Source organism: Pogona vitticeps, chromosome 13 (genome assembly GCF_051106095.1).
Source record: "Pogona vitticeps strain Pit_001003342236 chromosome 13, PviZW2.1, whole genome shotgun sequence".
In the NCBI taxonomy this organism is placed as follows: Eukaryota; Metazoa; Chordata; class Lepidosauria; order Squamata; family Agamidae; genus Pogona; species Pogona vitticeps.
Window position 1 is genome coordinate 5,852,131 of NC_135795.1, and position 15,436 is coordinate 5,867,566.

The window sequence follows — 15,436 nt, forward strand, 5'->3', positions numbered from 1 at the left end:
GATTCTAGTCACACCATGTGTGCTTGCTGCCTTTCACGCAATCTGGCTGGCCTCCCTCACAGGGCTGTTAGGAAGGTTAAGTGAGGTACAGAAAGGCACGTCTGTCACCTCGCGAGGAAACGATGTCTTGATTTGCCCCCCCCCACTGCCGTCACATTACAGATCTATGCCAACCCGCGCAAGCCCCCTGCCCTCAAACTGTGATTACTCTAACACCACCCCCCCATCTGCAATAGCAGCCTCTCCCTATATACATGGATATGCAGACACTACCATTCCCAGCATGCTTTGCGCTCACTCGCTCATTGGCACCCGTGAGCCGAGTCGGCGCGCTGCATGCCGGGACAAAGAGTCCATTCCTTCCCTCCTTGCGCAAGGGCTTCGATGGCGAGGCGAGGCGTACGACTTTTTTGCATACCTTTTTCTTCCCACCCCCCCTTTCTCTCCTTTCCCCGCCCTTTGCCTTTTTCCTCGCTCCCGATAGGTCGCCTCCACTGGACGGGGGCGGGAACAAACGGGACGAGGGAGCAAGGTATAGGAAAGGCTCCGGGATGGACGTGAGCGGAGGCCAATCGCTGGGTTGCGGTGTTGTCGCTGGGCGGGAGGCCAGTTTGGGCGGGGAGGGGGAGGCAGGCCTGTGGCGCTCGACTTCTGGTCCCGAGCGCGGAGCGGAGGGGCCGCCGCGACCCTGAGGAGAAAGACCGGCCGCCGGGCGCCTCTGTCCCCGGAGCGAGCGAGACGAGGAGGTGAGCTTCCCGCCGGGACGGCGTCGCCTTTCGGGCCCCTTGGCTTGCTTCCGGCCGCCGCTTTTTACCTCACAGCCCCCTCTTCCCCGGTGGCTGAGAGGAACGGAGGGAGAACGGCGTTCCTTTCCCCCTCGTTCCTCTCAGCGGAGCCACGCCTCGGGAGTTTCTCCCCTGAAGCCCCGGCAGCCCCTTCTCTCCTTTTTCCCCTCCCGCCTCCGCTTGCCCGCCTTGAACCTCCTCGGAAGCCCTCAGTCATGGAGGCCCTGCTTCCTTCTCGGATCGAGAGAGAGAGAGAGGGGGGGGATTCATGGCTTGCTTCGCCTTCACTCCCTCTTCTCCGCCCCGCTTCCTCCACTCCCCTTCGCTTTTGCTCATCAGACCTCCCGAGTGGGCGCTCTTGACTCGTGTCAGGGGGCGTTCACACGTGCATGCGTGACACGCGGGGGCACCCTTTCCCCTGCGAAGGGAGGCGCGCGCCTCTCCCCCGTTGGTTGGTTGGCTGGTTCCCCCCCCCTTCTCTTGCTCGTGAGGAGCAAAGGTGCCTGAATCTGGTTCTTGACCCGATTTGCTAGCGTGCTTGGCTGTCGTGTGAACGCCACCTCCCCTCGGAGAAGAAATAAACGCAGGCACGCCTCCTTCCCTTCCCCGGTGGATGCTCAAGCAATAAATCAGGGCAGCCTTTCAACTTCTTTATATACTTGGGGTTTGGGGATTTATTTTTATTTTTATTTTATTTTTCTTCTTTTTTTGCCCTTGCCCCCCTAAACCTGGGACTCAAAGCAGTCTCCTAACAAGATTGGTTATGGATTAAAATAGAAGAAAAATAATATTAAAGCACAATTGAAGCAAAAGCACATCGGTTGTTATATATATATATATATATATATATATATATATATATATATATATATATATATATATATATATATATATATATATATATATATATATATATATATATATATATATATATATATATATATATATATATATATATATATATATATATATATATATATATATATATATATATATAAATAAATAAATAAGGACAGTGCCCACCCCATTGAAAGCCCTTCCTTCAGTATCCAGTCAGTTGTCAAAAGCCTTGGCGAAGAGGGAGGGAGGGTCCCGCCAGCATTTAGAAAGAAGTTCACAACCTGGGAAGGATTCCTGCAGAACCCCACTCATCTCCAGACATTTCCTTTGGAGGTCTTCCAGTGGGCTAAAATGGGGAGAGAAATCCCTGCCTCTGGTTGCTAGATTGGGGGGGGGACTCTATGTACGGGAGGCACCATTACATTTGATGTTACAGTTCTGGAGTGGCTGTGCAGGTGTGAACGCCACCACATGAATATGTTTGCTTGGTGGTGGTGCCGCTGGTGGAAACCACCAGGAGAGTGACAGTGGTGTGGCCAAGAACTGGAAGTGCCTGGTGCCAATTTTGCCTCTCTGCAGAGAGAACCCAGCAGGTAGCCTTAGGCAATCCAGCTCCCTCAGCCTCCATCCTTTGATGATGGGAAATAATAATTCCAACATGACACAAGATGATAGGGTGCCTGGGCCCCTCTTTGACTTCTTCCTTGGGGTCAGGCACTATGAAGTTGATTTCTGTAATGATTCCCTATAAATCTTTTATTTGACTATCGTATCTTCCCTTTCCCTTATTCTCTGCACCTGGACTATTTCTGGACTGCCACTAAATTGTGCCAGATTCATGCTAGCAGCAGCTGACAGGCTGGAACCTTCTCTCTTTTTAAAAATGCATATACATTAAAAAAGCTGAGTCAGGAGAGTTCTTCACTTATTATTGTCTATTCTTTAACTGAATGGTTAAAGAGGTTAGAGTTGATACTGGATCTTTTTTAATGAACTGCCTTAGCTTCACTTTGCCTCCCTTCCTGAGGCTTGACTTAAATGTCTAGTATCTTGGGCATCATTCTAGTGTGACCCTCCTCTTCTGATACTCTTTCAGGCGCTATAGCTTTACATTTCCGTCTGTATCTCTCTTTTTCCAATTCCTGGACTTCTCTATGGCATGACACACACATTCACACTCTTTTGCTCTTTACTAATCAATTTTCAGCCCACCTGCTCCTTCTGTAGTTGTAGTGACTGACAGAAAACATAATTGACAATTCTCAGTAATCTTACACCAAAAAGGCCAGAGCCATTTGACTTTTTTACTAATGTTTATTATTTAATGAGTCTGAAAATGATTAATAGAGTATTTTTTGTGTCAAGCAAACCAGTTGCCCCTCTGCTGTTTGCCCATTTTGGGAATATTTTGCTCTTAAGTTAAGTGAGGGCTTTGAGTGACCTATAGAAAAGGGGGCATAGCTGCATCTTTGAAACAGGGTTGTAGAATGATGAAATCTACAGTGAAGTGGAAATACTGTAGTGATATTGAAGGGATGTTTTAGGAATTTTAACTACTGATCATTGACCAGATATGTTAAATGTATGCTCTTGATTAATATTAAGAGATCATGAGAAGGGCTGAGGAAAGATACAAGATATCTTTTTTACTTCTGTGTGTACGAATTTCAATTAAGTATTTCACAAAGAGACAAATCTATTGATTTAAGAATAATATCTTATTTTACCTCTGGAGGTATGGTTGTAGAGGTGTACAACCTGATGCCCTCCAGATGACTTGGACTACAGCTTCTATAATCAAAGGTTAGGGATTAAGAGATTGGTAGCCCAAAGGATCTGCAGTACATTAGGTTGTCTGTCACGTATCAGAAGCATCCCTTTCATGCTAGATGAACCCATTATTTGTAAAAGTATTTGTGCAGTCATCAGCCTCTCCACTTCCCCACAATGTGTGTCTGTCTAATTCTACAGCTGTTGCTCTTGGTTGTTGGCATTTTGCAACTCAGAATTTAAAACTGCATTTCGCACCATCTAAACAATCAGGTTGAAAACACACACAGTAAGTGGGCCATCTTTTATTTCTCCTCCCCTTCAGGATCCTGCATCTTTTGACAGAAGATTATTCACAAAGGATGGGAAGCTTTCTGTGAGAAGAATCATTCTCCTTTGCTTTGTGCCTGCTTTTCAAAGGACACAACTGCACTAATTCTCCCAAGATTGCCTCTGAAGGTTTGGAATCCTACGTATCTTTCAGTCTGGCTGCGTGTTTGGTATGCGGATTGTACCTCTTCACTGATGAGAGGGAGAATGGGAACCCAGGGCAGCCCTGTGAAGAGCTATGATTATCTGCTCAAATTCTTGTTGGTGGGAGACAGTGATGTGGGCAAGGGAGAGATCCTGGAGAGCCTTCAAGATGGAGCATCAGAATCACCTTATGCCTACAGCAACGGTAAGCATTTTGGATAACAATACTTCATTCAATATCTTGTACTAATTATGAGTATTGATTCCTTCATTTACAGAATTTAGTTACGTAGTGTGTTTTAAATGTCCTGAGAAATAATACTTTGCAGAAAATGGTTAGGATTCAAGCAGTTCAATGCATGCCAGATCTTTTAAGCTATCTGTTCTGCTTTACATTAGGTTGATATTTTGTATGTGTGTGGAGAATAGTTCAACTCTCCTGTGTCAAGTTAGTGTAAAGGTTGTGACTCTTAGTCCTAAAAGTTCTTGTGAAAATCTTGCTCACAGTATTATGTGTGCGAAATGATTGATAATATGCTGTACTTTCCTACGTTCAGTTACAATAGTGGATTCTGTGGTGATAAGAAGGCAAGGCAGAAGCACCGCTCTGTGTTTTCCAGATTTGAAATGGTGAGGAAAGAGGAGTGAAGTCCAGATTTTTAATACAAGAAACAGCCAGATTAATTTATATTTCTAACTTGAACCCAAGGATTACAAAAATGGGTCTGGCTCATTTCTACAAATATAGCTTTCTTCTTTCTTTAATGAAAAGCCTGTCAGAGTCTTAACAATAGTGTCAGAAGACTATAATTAAGATCCAAGCTGAAGTGCTACACTTTCCCCTGCTTCTCTCATGGTAGTTAAAGTGTAATGCTGCCTGGCAGGGTCTGTGTCCTGGGGTGATTTGCAATCTGTCATAGCTCTAGCCATCTTAAACTCAGAGTTATGACCCTTAGGTTTGACAGCAGAAAGCAGGTTTTAAAGTAGCTTTGGACTTGGGCCTTGAACGCTTGGCACCTGATGCCTATTTTGAAAGGAAATGTCAGTGAAGCTCAAAATAGATATGATTAGAAGAAAACCTGTTTGTTTAAACATTCAAGTCACATACTGTATAAAGCGAGGGTGTGGTGTTCGCATTTCGAATAAAATGAATGCATGAGGACTGACTCACTACCCTTTGCAACATTTCTCCCTCTCTCTCGTGTTTCCATTCAAGCTCATTTTTAATATTGCGAACTGCCAGAGAAACCATTTGTAAAGACAAATTAAAAGGGTGGATGAATGGCAGGAGTGACCAGCACCCTGAATAAATACATCTTTGCTTTAAAAAATCAGACTATTCTATGTGTTAGATGTCATTGCAACAGACTTGGTTAAAGCAGCTGTCTTACTGCCACCAAATTAAGTTTAAGCCTCTGAATCTTGTAGTGATTTCACCTTCAGATGCTCAGAGTACTTGCTGACTTTTAGGACCAAAATTTACTCTTCCAGTTGCTACCTAAGTACTGTGGGTAAAAATATTGGTGCAAGGGAAGGAGGCAGGGCTTTGTAGAACTGCATTCACTGATCAGTTGGGAGTGGACCAAAAACTTAATGCTAAACACATCTGAACAGTGTACTTGAAATGTTGTTTCTGAAAAGTCCAGTTCCAGTAGAAAGCTCCCTTGGCTGTTAATGATAGCATTTATTCAGTTTTTATAAAATATAAACAAAAGCAGCTTTAAGAAGCTAATAGCTCTAGCTAAGCCAAAATCACTAAACGGATCAGTAGTTGTCCAGCATTCTGGAAGGACTACAGAACAGAAACATATTTTAAAAGTTACCAAGAAATGGCCTTAAAAATAATTTTTTGACAGGAACTGAGCATCTGCAATACATATAAAATTCCATGGGAGATTATCATTCCATTTATCTCATTTTTATGCTACTTTTCTCCTGATGAAGGCACTCAAGCCGCTCACAGATTATTACAAAGCAAGCCAAGTAAAAACTTAATGGCTGAAATCCTGTTGGTGCAACTATTCCCATGGAAGACTGATGACATCCTCAACAGGAAGTGATTTTTGGGAATTACACACTTCCTACTTCTATCCCATGGCTCCTGCGTAATCCATTCATTATTTAGGAGCCACGAGATGACAAGAGGACTGATTTAATTTTTAAAAAATAACCACCACAAGGAAGATATTACTGCCAAGGCTAATTATGGGGTAATCCCCAAATCAAAATTCTTCATTCTCCAATGCAGTTGTTGAAATCCTGTCTAAAAAGGGAAGGCCTGTACCTGTCTCCTGAAGTTCAGGTGGGAGGAGGCAAACCTAGCCTTGTTGGCGAGAGCATTTCACAACTTGGGAGCAAGCACGGAAAAGGCCCTCTCTTGCATCCTTACCGGATGTGCTTGTGAATGCCTAGGACTGAAAGAAGGGCCTCCCTTGAAAAATATAAGAGCCAGAGAGGCTCATACAGGGGGTTAGTCTGGACCAAAGCTTTAGCACTTTTTGTTGACCTGGAAACAGATTGGGAGCTAGTGAAGCTGATCTACCAAGGGAATTACATGCTGTATGTAACCAGCCCTGGTCAAAAGTCTGGATGCCTCATTTTGGACCAGATGATGTCTCTGGACACTCTTGACACTCTCATGGCACTCAAAGGGAGCCCCATGTAGAGTGCATTGCACTAATCTAAGTGGGATGAATTCAGGCATGTGTCACTGTAGCCAAATCAGACATCTCCAGGAGCAGGTGCAGCTTATTTATTCATTTAAAATATTTTTATCCCACCTTTTTCCTTAAAAAGAACTATTTTGAACTGTGCAAACACTCTCTTGGCTGGCACCAAAACCTGGACGTCCAAGTTCAGGTATGAGTCCAGAAGTACTCCTAAACTGTGAACAAGAGATTTGTGAAAGAATGTAACCCCATCCAGCACAGTTGTCTCCCTCTTCCCTTACCTGCCGTCTGATCAGTTTGGAGCACCTCTGTCTTGTATCGATTAAGCTTCAATCTGTTTGCCTTCATCCAGTTCATGACCGATATCAGACACTAGTTTATAACCAAAACAACCTCCTGCTAGATGGAAAGGATAAGTAAAGTTTGGTGTCATGAACATACTGATGGCACGAAATCTCACAATTCCACATAGCTTCATGTACTGTATATGTTAAATAGCAGAGGGGACGGAACAAAACTGTGAGGGGCTTGGATTCCTGCACTGAGCGGAGGGGTTGGACTCGATGGCCTAATAAGACCCTTCCAATTCCATTATTCAATGATTCTATGACCCCATAGGCCAGTGGCCAGGGTGTCAAATACGTATTGAGTCCTCCCAGCATCACCTTCTTAGCTCATCTCTCCAGGAAGGACTAGAGCAACTTATAAAAGAATGCCTGTCGCCCTAGAGAAATGGCCCAGAAGGATACAGTGGTCAATGGTATCAAAAGCCTCTAAGAGATCTAGTAGAAAAAAGAGTGAAACCCTCCCCTTGTCCAATTCTTGGGCCAGAAAGCCATCTCTGTCCCACAGCCAGGCCTGATGCCAGATTGAAATGGATGTAAATAATCCGCTTGCTCCAGGAACTTCTGGACTTAAGAAGCCATTACATGCTCCCCAAACTTTGTCCCAAAATGAGATATTTAATACTGGCCAGTAATTGTCCAGTACAATGGAATTCAAGGATGGCTTTTTCAGCAATACCCTTACTACAGCCTCTTTTGGGCATGTGGGAACTGTACCTTATTGCAAGGAGGCATTCACATTTCCCTTCAACCACTCAGCCCTCCCCTGCTTGCTTTTATGAGCCAGAAGGGGCAAGGATACAACACATTCATGATGTCTTTCACTTTTTCAGGAATCCTGCCCACATCCTTGGTCTGTATCCACTGAAACAAATTTATTCTCACAGGAAAAGAAGGGACCGAAGTTACATTCACAGGACTTGTGTCCACTCTAGCATATAAGTCAGAGCAAATTTGAATGACTTTGAGCTGTCAAGTATTCATCTGTTCTTGTAGGCAAGCATATGAGGTGTCCTTGACAACGTGAAAAAGCTCTGCTGAGTGGTTCTGAGCAGATCCTGTGCTGCCACTGCCACAGAGAATGCCTTCCAATGAGTTGTAACTCGTGTTTGGTTGGATCAACTTTGAGATTTCCACCGTTTCCGTGTTGGTCTCTGTCCTGCTTGTGTTTTTCGCTAGCAACTCCACTCGCAACAGAGGTGACACTGATTGTGTCCATAGACCTCATTTTTCCCCATTCCAAAGGCTAAATTCTTCAGCAGAATCACCTGCTGTGGAAACAGGAAACTCCCCAAGAGCTGTTAGGAAGACATTTGGGTCCATAAGCCTCCTGGGGTGGGCCATCTTAATTACTTTTTGCTTATGTTTCATATTTTGAGAGATAGATAGTTTTAGTGCCACCTACATCAGGAAATGTGATGAATATTAGCTGGGAAGTCTTTGCCTTTTTTCATGCACGCAATCCTACACCTCTAACACAAACACAGTTAAACCTCCTTATCTTTTCCTGACTTATCTATGTTGCTGCTGTTTTATATATTAGCTATATGAGTAGCTTGATTCTGTTTAATTTTTTTATAGTGCTTGGGGGAATGTACTGCATATCAAAGGTAAATATTAATATCGATTAAAACAGGCAAGGACTGTTTTATTTTTGAACAGCTAGTGTACTTGGGGTGGTTTTATTCAGCAGATTTGGGCTTCTGAACTTTGGGTTGGATTCAGTTCTCTTAAAAAAAAACCCGCCAGCATTCTTATCCTTCTCCGAATCTTCTGTATTACCACTAGAGAAAAGAATTGGCATAACTTTGGCCTACTAAGGAAGAGCAGTTAATTGGCTCAGATGTACACTGTTACTCATATATAAGGGTATGCTGATCTCTGCAAATACTGTACGTTATACTCCTTAAGACTTACAGTGCCTCATCTTAAATATATGGTTGTTCTAAATAATGCAATAAACATCTGGCATACAGTTTGGGATAGGAACTGACAGTGATGTTTCTCCCATCCATAGAGTGAGTAGTAGGACACACTGGGGACAGGGCTAGTTGAGCAACATTCAACTCTTCATCGATTGATACGTTTTTATATGCCCCTAATCACCATGAATTCCTCTAAAAATTCAGATTTGTGGTACATCCACCTGCCTGGTTTCTGGAGGAGATAGATGTCCATTAGATTCAGTGCTACTAGCAGGTGTACATTCAGTTCCTTTTTCTGTTTTGTTAATAAAGTAAGGATGATGCTTCTGTCCGCTTTCAGATATTACACAGATATGATTGTGTATCATGTGTGATTCTTCAACAGAACTTGGCTTCCTTTGGCTCTACTGTTGTGTCTCAATCCCATATGGCAAAAGAATGAGGCTTGAGAGAAGACCAGAGTAGCTCATAATAGTACTTCCTGTAGTTTAGGTATGAGACTCTGGTTTCTTGCCTCATTTCTTACATTTTCTCCAAAAGAAAAAGAAACAAAATACTGTGTAAACTGGAGTATGTATTTGGCATATGTATTTGGGTTAAATCCATCTGGATGGGGACTTTTGTATTTAGCTTTGTTTAAAATCGTGAAGTCACATGTTCCTGGCAGTGAGCACCCACAGTAGATAAAAGAAATCAGTTTGAAGGAGGAAAAAAATAGCAGTTGAATTAAGTTTCCTGGAGAAGAAATGACAGTTACACACATCAAAAATGTAGGAACTAAATTCATAATGCATAACTAAGCATATGCTGTGTGGAGTAAACTCTGCAGATGCTACAGAAGCTATGGTGCACACGCCGTCCAGCAGCACTTCCTGTAGAGATGAGGTGGAGGGCATAGTCTTGTTTCCACTCTTGCACTGGGCTTTCGATGCTTAGGGCTAGACTCTGAAACACAGCAGGGTCTTTCAGCCAAGACTTTTCCTGTCCCCTCTGGAGAGTCGCAGTCTTTGTATACCACAAATTTGGGCTAGAAGCCAAAAACTAAATAAATATAAAGGAAATCGATTCCTTGGGGATATAAAAATGCACGCAGTACCTTGAAATTTATTAACAGGATCTATGGAAGTGAGAAACAGTGAAGTGATGTCAAAGTTACACATCCAGCCCCCGCCCCCCAAGGCAAGATAGTTGATAACAAGATTATCCTTGTTTTTGCACTATATTTACTTTTGCAGTTCTTTTTTCTGCGCTATCTGGATGCAAGATGTACTTGGGCTGCAACTGGCAGGTTCGAAATGAATTGCCTTGCGTGTGATTAAAAAATAACACCATGGAAAAGTCTACTAAAATATATCCTTGGAGGTAAATGATGGCAGGACTTGAGAAGAGATGTCTGCTAGAGAAAGTTAAATTCATTTCCGTAATGATAAACTTAATGATTAGTTGCTAACTTTCAAGTTCTATTCCCGCCCCCATGGCCCTAGTTTTTGTTTGTTGTTCAGGTATCTGCTAGCAAGGTCAAACTTTGAAAATTCTGGTTTTGGGGTGGGTGGGTTTGGTAACATCTTTTTTCCTCCTTGCTAAGGGCAAGGGGAGTCTCATGGCACAGTGATTAGAGTACAGTACTGCAGTCAAGCCCCTGCTCACAGTCTCAGTTCAATCCCATAGAGGCTCAGGTAGCCAGCTCAAGCTTGTCTCAGCCTTCCAAGCTTGTGGCCGGGATGTGTTTGTTTAGCCTGTATAATTAAATTGGAAACCATGCAGAGACTGCTTTAAGTGCTACAAACATTTAGTTGCTTTCCGCTGGCCTTAAATTGTAATGAGCAGTACAACTTCCCCTTGTACTTTTTAAAAAGATGTAGCTACCGGAACATAGTGATGCTTTTATAATAGTTTTTCTTTGTTATATAAATAATGCTATGAATGTCATTAGCAATACAGAAAGGCAATCCAATAGATACATTCTAAATTCAAACAAATTCAGACCCTGATGTTGGAAAAATGTGAAGGCAAGAGGAGAAGGGGACGACAGAGGGACAGTGTCGTCAAAGCTAGCAACTTGAATTTGACCCAACTCCGGGAGGCAGTAGAAGACTGGAAGGCCTGGCGTGCTCTGGTCCATGGGGTCATGAAGAATTGGGCACGACATAATGACTAAAAAACAAAAACATTCAAACTAATAAAAAAACTACAGTACAGTAGGACTCCATTATCCACAGGATCAATATCCACTGATTCACTTGCTAATGGTTTGTAAATGTTAAAAATATTAAAGGAAAAATATATAGGAAAAAAAACTATTTTCATTTGTATTACCAGAACCGGACACTAGAGAGTTCCAAAGACCATGCTATGAATATGTGTTAGTGAAGAATGCATAGCATGGTTTCTGCCACCCTCTAGTGGCCAGTTCTGGTAAAGCATGAGGGGAATTCCCCTCCCTTTATATAGTGTTTGCTATTATCCACAGTTTTCAGTATCTACAGTGGGACTTGGAACCAATCCCCAACTGTATACTCAAATACTGCCCTAAAAGCTGCCACTCCAGAATGTGACATTGCCCCAAAAATATATTTGCAAGCATCTGATTATAACAGCTCAATTTTATCATAATAGAAACTTTGAACTCTTTAAAAAAATCTGTAGGGGCAATGATTCAGACTCTTCTTACAAAATGGTGCAATATAAATTTTAACTACTATCAAGAAATTAACAATCGCTTTTCTGTGCATTCCTTCAGATCACTTGAAAGTATTCTTTATGCTGCTTTAGTACTGTATTTTGTGATCTCAATCTTATGCAAGACCAATGTCCAGTATGGATGGATAACTTTATTACGGTCAAAGACCAGCATGGCTTTTCATTTTAACATAGTACGAAATATGTGCATAGAATAATTGAACTGAACCCCTGTAAAATCTGTTGAATGTCAGTTTATATATCTATTGGTAAGCATTATGCTTTGCAACCTCAGTTTAAAATCCAGAAAGATAATCTATACACACATGCTAGCCTGCCCTCAAAAACTTTGTTGCTCAGAGCAGTAAAGTCTCCTCCCTGACCACACTCTGTTTGGGAGGTAGTTCCGTAACGTTTTTGTTTAATTTTGCCCAGACAGCATAAAATAAATAAATAAATAAAATAAATAAATACTGTCATTCAGGACAGCTGTCAAGCATCACTGAGCTTGTGAGCATGAAGAAGGATTCAAAGGATCTTGTGCTTGAAATATGAAGTGGATGCTGCAACTCTAAATCATGCATGTTGCCCCAAGAAGCTATGGGCCTCATGTGGACTAGAAATCCTGTGGGGCTAGAACTGATGAACAGTGATTAAGGAGCCTCTGGGAGCATTATGAAAGGGAATAGTCCAGATGAGGCTGTTTAACCCGTTCTTCTCTCATAGCAACGTATTTTGAGGAAGATAGCTACAGTATATCACAGAAGTGAGTACACCCCCTCACATTTCATAAATATTTTAGTATATCTTTTCACATGACAACACTGAAGAAATGACACTTGGCTACAATGTAAAGCAATGAGTATACAGCTTGTATAACAGTGTAAATGTGCTCTCCCCTCAAAATAAAGCAATATACACAGCCATTAATGTCTTTAATGCTTTACATTGTAGCCAAGTGTCATTTCTTCAGTGTTGTCACATGAAAAGATATACTAAAATATTTATGAAATGTGAGGGGGCGTACTCACTTCTGTGAGTAGATGTATATCAGGAAAAACAGTGTTACTTTTCTCATGGTTGTAGATTTGAAAGTCTAAAACACTTCCAAGTAGTTGAATAATCTGTGAAGCATTTTAATAGTAGATGGACTGGCCACAGAATTTTTTTTCCAGGAATCTTGTTTTGTGAGGAAGAAGAGTAGAGAGGATTGTTGTTTGTTTAGTTTTTTTTTTACTTATACAGTATATGCAGTGTGCCTATTTGGGTAGGAACATTTGGGGAGAAATGTTGAGGCCTTTTTGCTAAAGAGGAATGTTTGACATTAGAGAGAGAGGTAAAAGTAGGAAACCTGAAATAGATTGATATCTTTTGTTGCCTTTTCTGTTCAGGAAATGAGTTTTCAGGTTATATGGACTGAGAGTCACTTTAGTCTTCGAACATGAACATTCAGAAAGCAATACGTTTTAAATTAACAGTTCTCTTTGATGAAAATCCTTGCTTGCTGATAGACTTCGGCTGTAGCAATAAAGGTAAAGGTTCCTCTTGACATTTAGTCCAGTCGTGTCCGACTCTAGGGCGCGGTGCTCATCCCCGTCTCCAAGCCGTAGAGCCAGCATTGGTCCGTAGACAGTTTCCGTGGTCATGTGGCAAGGGCGACTAGACACGGAACGCCGTTACCTTCCCGCTGTGGTGGTACCTATTTATCTACTCACATTTACATGCTTTCGAACTGCTAGGTTATGCAAATTACATTGGAATGTTCCAGGAATATATAAACATCCAGTCTAAGTGGCAGATTGCTCTAGGCTTCCTGTCCGATCATATTATAGTCCAAGAACAAAAGAATAACTAGACTGTGATTCCCTTTAATCTCTCCCTATATTGCAAGAGTCAAGAGCATAAATACATTCAACATAACATAGATCTTTAGAAATGGGCATCTTCTTCCATTTGACACTCTTGAGATGGTAGAACCTGTTTACTCTACAGTCTATTGATTGCCCAGCGATGTTATCAGGCTTCTTGCAAAGACTTTTCTGCCCACTTGCCATTAGTACCTTCCAGGGAGTTTTGTGGCAAACTGAAAGTAAGTTTTAATTGTCATTATTTGGCATTCATGGAATGTAACCCGTGTCTTCATAATAGACTAATATAACTACTGTATAGTAGTTGTTATGTGCTGTCAAGTTGCTTCCAATTTACAGCAATTCTGTGGATTAATGACCACAAGATCCTTATCGATAACAGCTCAACATAGGTCTTAGGAATTAAAGACTATTGCATCTTTTATTGAGTTCCTTTATCAATTGACTCCCCAATCCTTGGAAATTTCTGTTATTCTTACTGTTGTAATGCATGCTTTAAATGTTTAACGTTTAACCATATCTAAGAGATACTGACAAGTTCACTCTTAATTTATCAACTTCTTGTCCAGTACTTCTTCACTGTGAAATTGCTGCCCCCAGTTTTTTTAAAGTGTGACCCTAGGATCATACATTTACACCCTTAAGGAGCAAGGAAAGTATGAGCAAATAACTAAGAGAACTTAGATAGCTGGTCTTGAATGGGTTCCATTTGCTAATGGAAATAAGACAAAACAGATTGGGGGTGACTAAACCATGGGAATGTTGTAATTAGAATCTTTGAAATAGCTTTAAACCTCCTCTCTAATAAACTGGCAAATCTATGCATCTTGAAATCCCTGTAGTAGCAGCTTCCTGTTGTTCCAAGAAAATCCTGTTCCAAGTTCCATGTTGGGGGGGAGACATCCTTTTATAGCCCATATGTTGAACATCCATTTCCGTGCATAATATAGTCATTATAGATGAAAATATATCCCAAATGGATATCTGAAATATGGTTTCAGGGTCAAAAATGTGCATAGAACTATTAATTTAATCTGTTGTGTATTTTTCCTCTAGTTCCTATTGCATATAAGGAAGAGTTTGTCTAGACAAGTGTTAGCATCTTTTCAGCAATATTCTTTTCGTGAAATAAATAATTAAAAATGAAAACGATGGCTGTCCTACTTCAGCTTTGTCCATATCCAAATGTTTGATTATGTACTTACATTTATATTAATGAAGATGCTTACTGGTCTATTTGTCATAAATCAACTTTCCTTGGCTTATTATAGCTGGTCTTGTAGGCTGTGGTCTGCACGTACTGTGCGTCCGCTTGCAGACCTGGGCAACATCTGCAAAAGGGCTGCCATTGAGTCACGTCCCCATTCAGAAAACACCTACTTCATAGAAGCCATTTCTGGGGAAATAGAAATAGCAGACATTTCCATCCATCTGCAAATTTAAAAATTAAATACAAACCATAAAGAGGGGAAGATGGCTTTGCCAGTGCTAAGGGAGGTGACATGGGGCTGTGTGATGCTTGTGTGTTTCACATCACAGGGTCACTGTTATAAAGCTGTAGATTAGACAAGCCCTCCTGTTTTTATTGTTTTGCTCTTGGAATCTAGTGTGTAAAGTGTCTGATTGGGAACAGAGAATCTTAGCCTAATCTTAGCCTAAATGCTGTAAGCTGCCCAGAGACCTTCGGGTAGTGTGGGCAGCATATAAGTTTAAATAAATGAATGAATGAATGAATGAATGAATGAATGAATGAATGAATGAATGAATGAATGAATGAATGAATAAATAAATAAATAAATAAATAAATAAATAAATAAATAAATAAATAAATAAATAAATAAATAAATAAATAAATAAATAAATAAATAAATAAATAAATAAATAAATAAATAAATAAATAAATAAATAAATAAATAAATAAATAAATAAATAATCTGTGTGCTCCTGTATGCAGTTCTGTGGAGACAGGACACACTGATGTTATATATGTTGTTGCCTACCTTTTAAGAAAGACAAACACCCTTCCTGTCTATGTCATCCTCTTAATGAAATGATTCACCAGTTGCTCTGAGGCAAGGCTTA

General features: G+C 41.1%; 1 protein-coding gene across 1 annotated transcript in view; it reads left to right on the top strand.

Annotated features, from left to right (window-relative positions):
- Positions 1 to 604: 604 nt before the first annotated feature.
- Positions 605 to 15,436, top strand: part of RAB40C (RAB40C, member RAS oncogene family) — a 36,344-nt gene continuing 21,512 nt past the window's right edge. The window contains exons 1-2 of the mRNA XM_020812587.3: positions 605 to 746; positions 3,721 to 4,074. Of these exons, the coding sequence (XP_020668246.1) occupies positions 3,921 to 4,074 (154 nt within the window). The 5' untranslated portion in view covers positions 605 to 746; positions 3,721 to 3,920. The remainder of the gene's footprint in view (positions 747 to 3,720; positions 4,075 to 15,436) is intronic.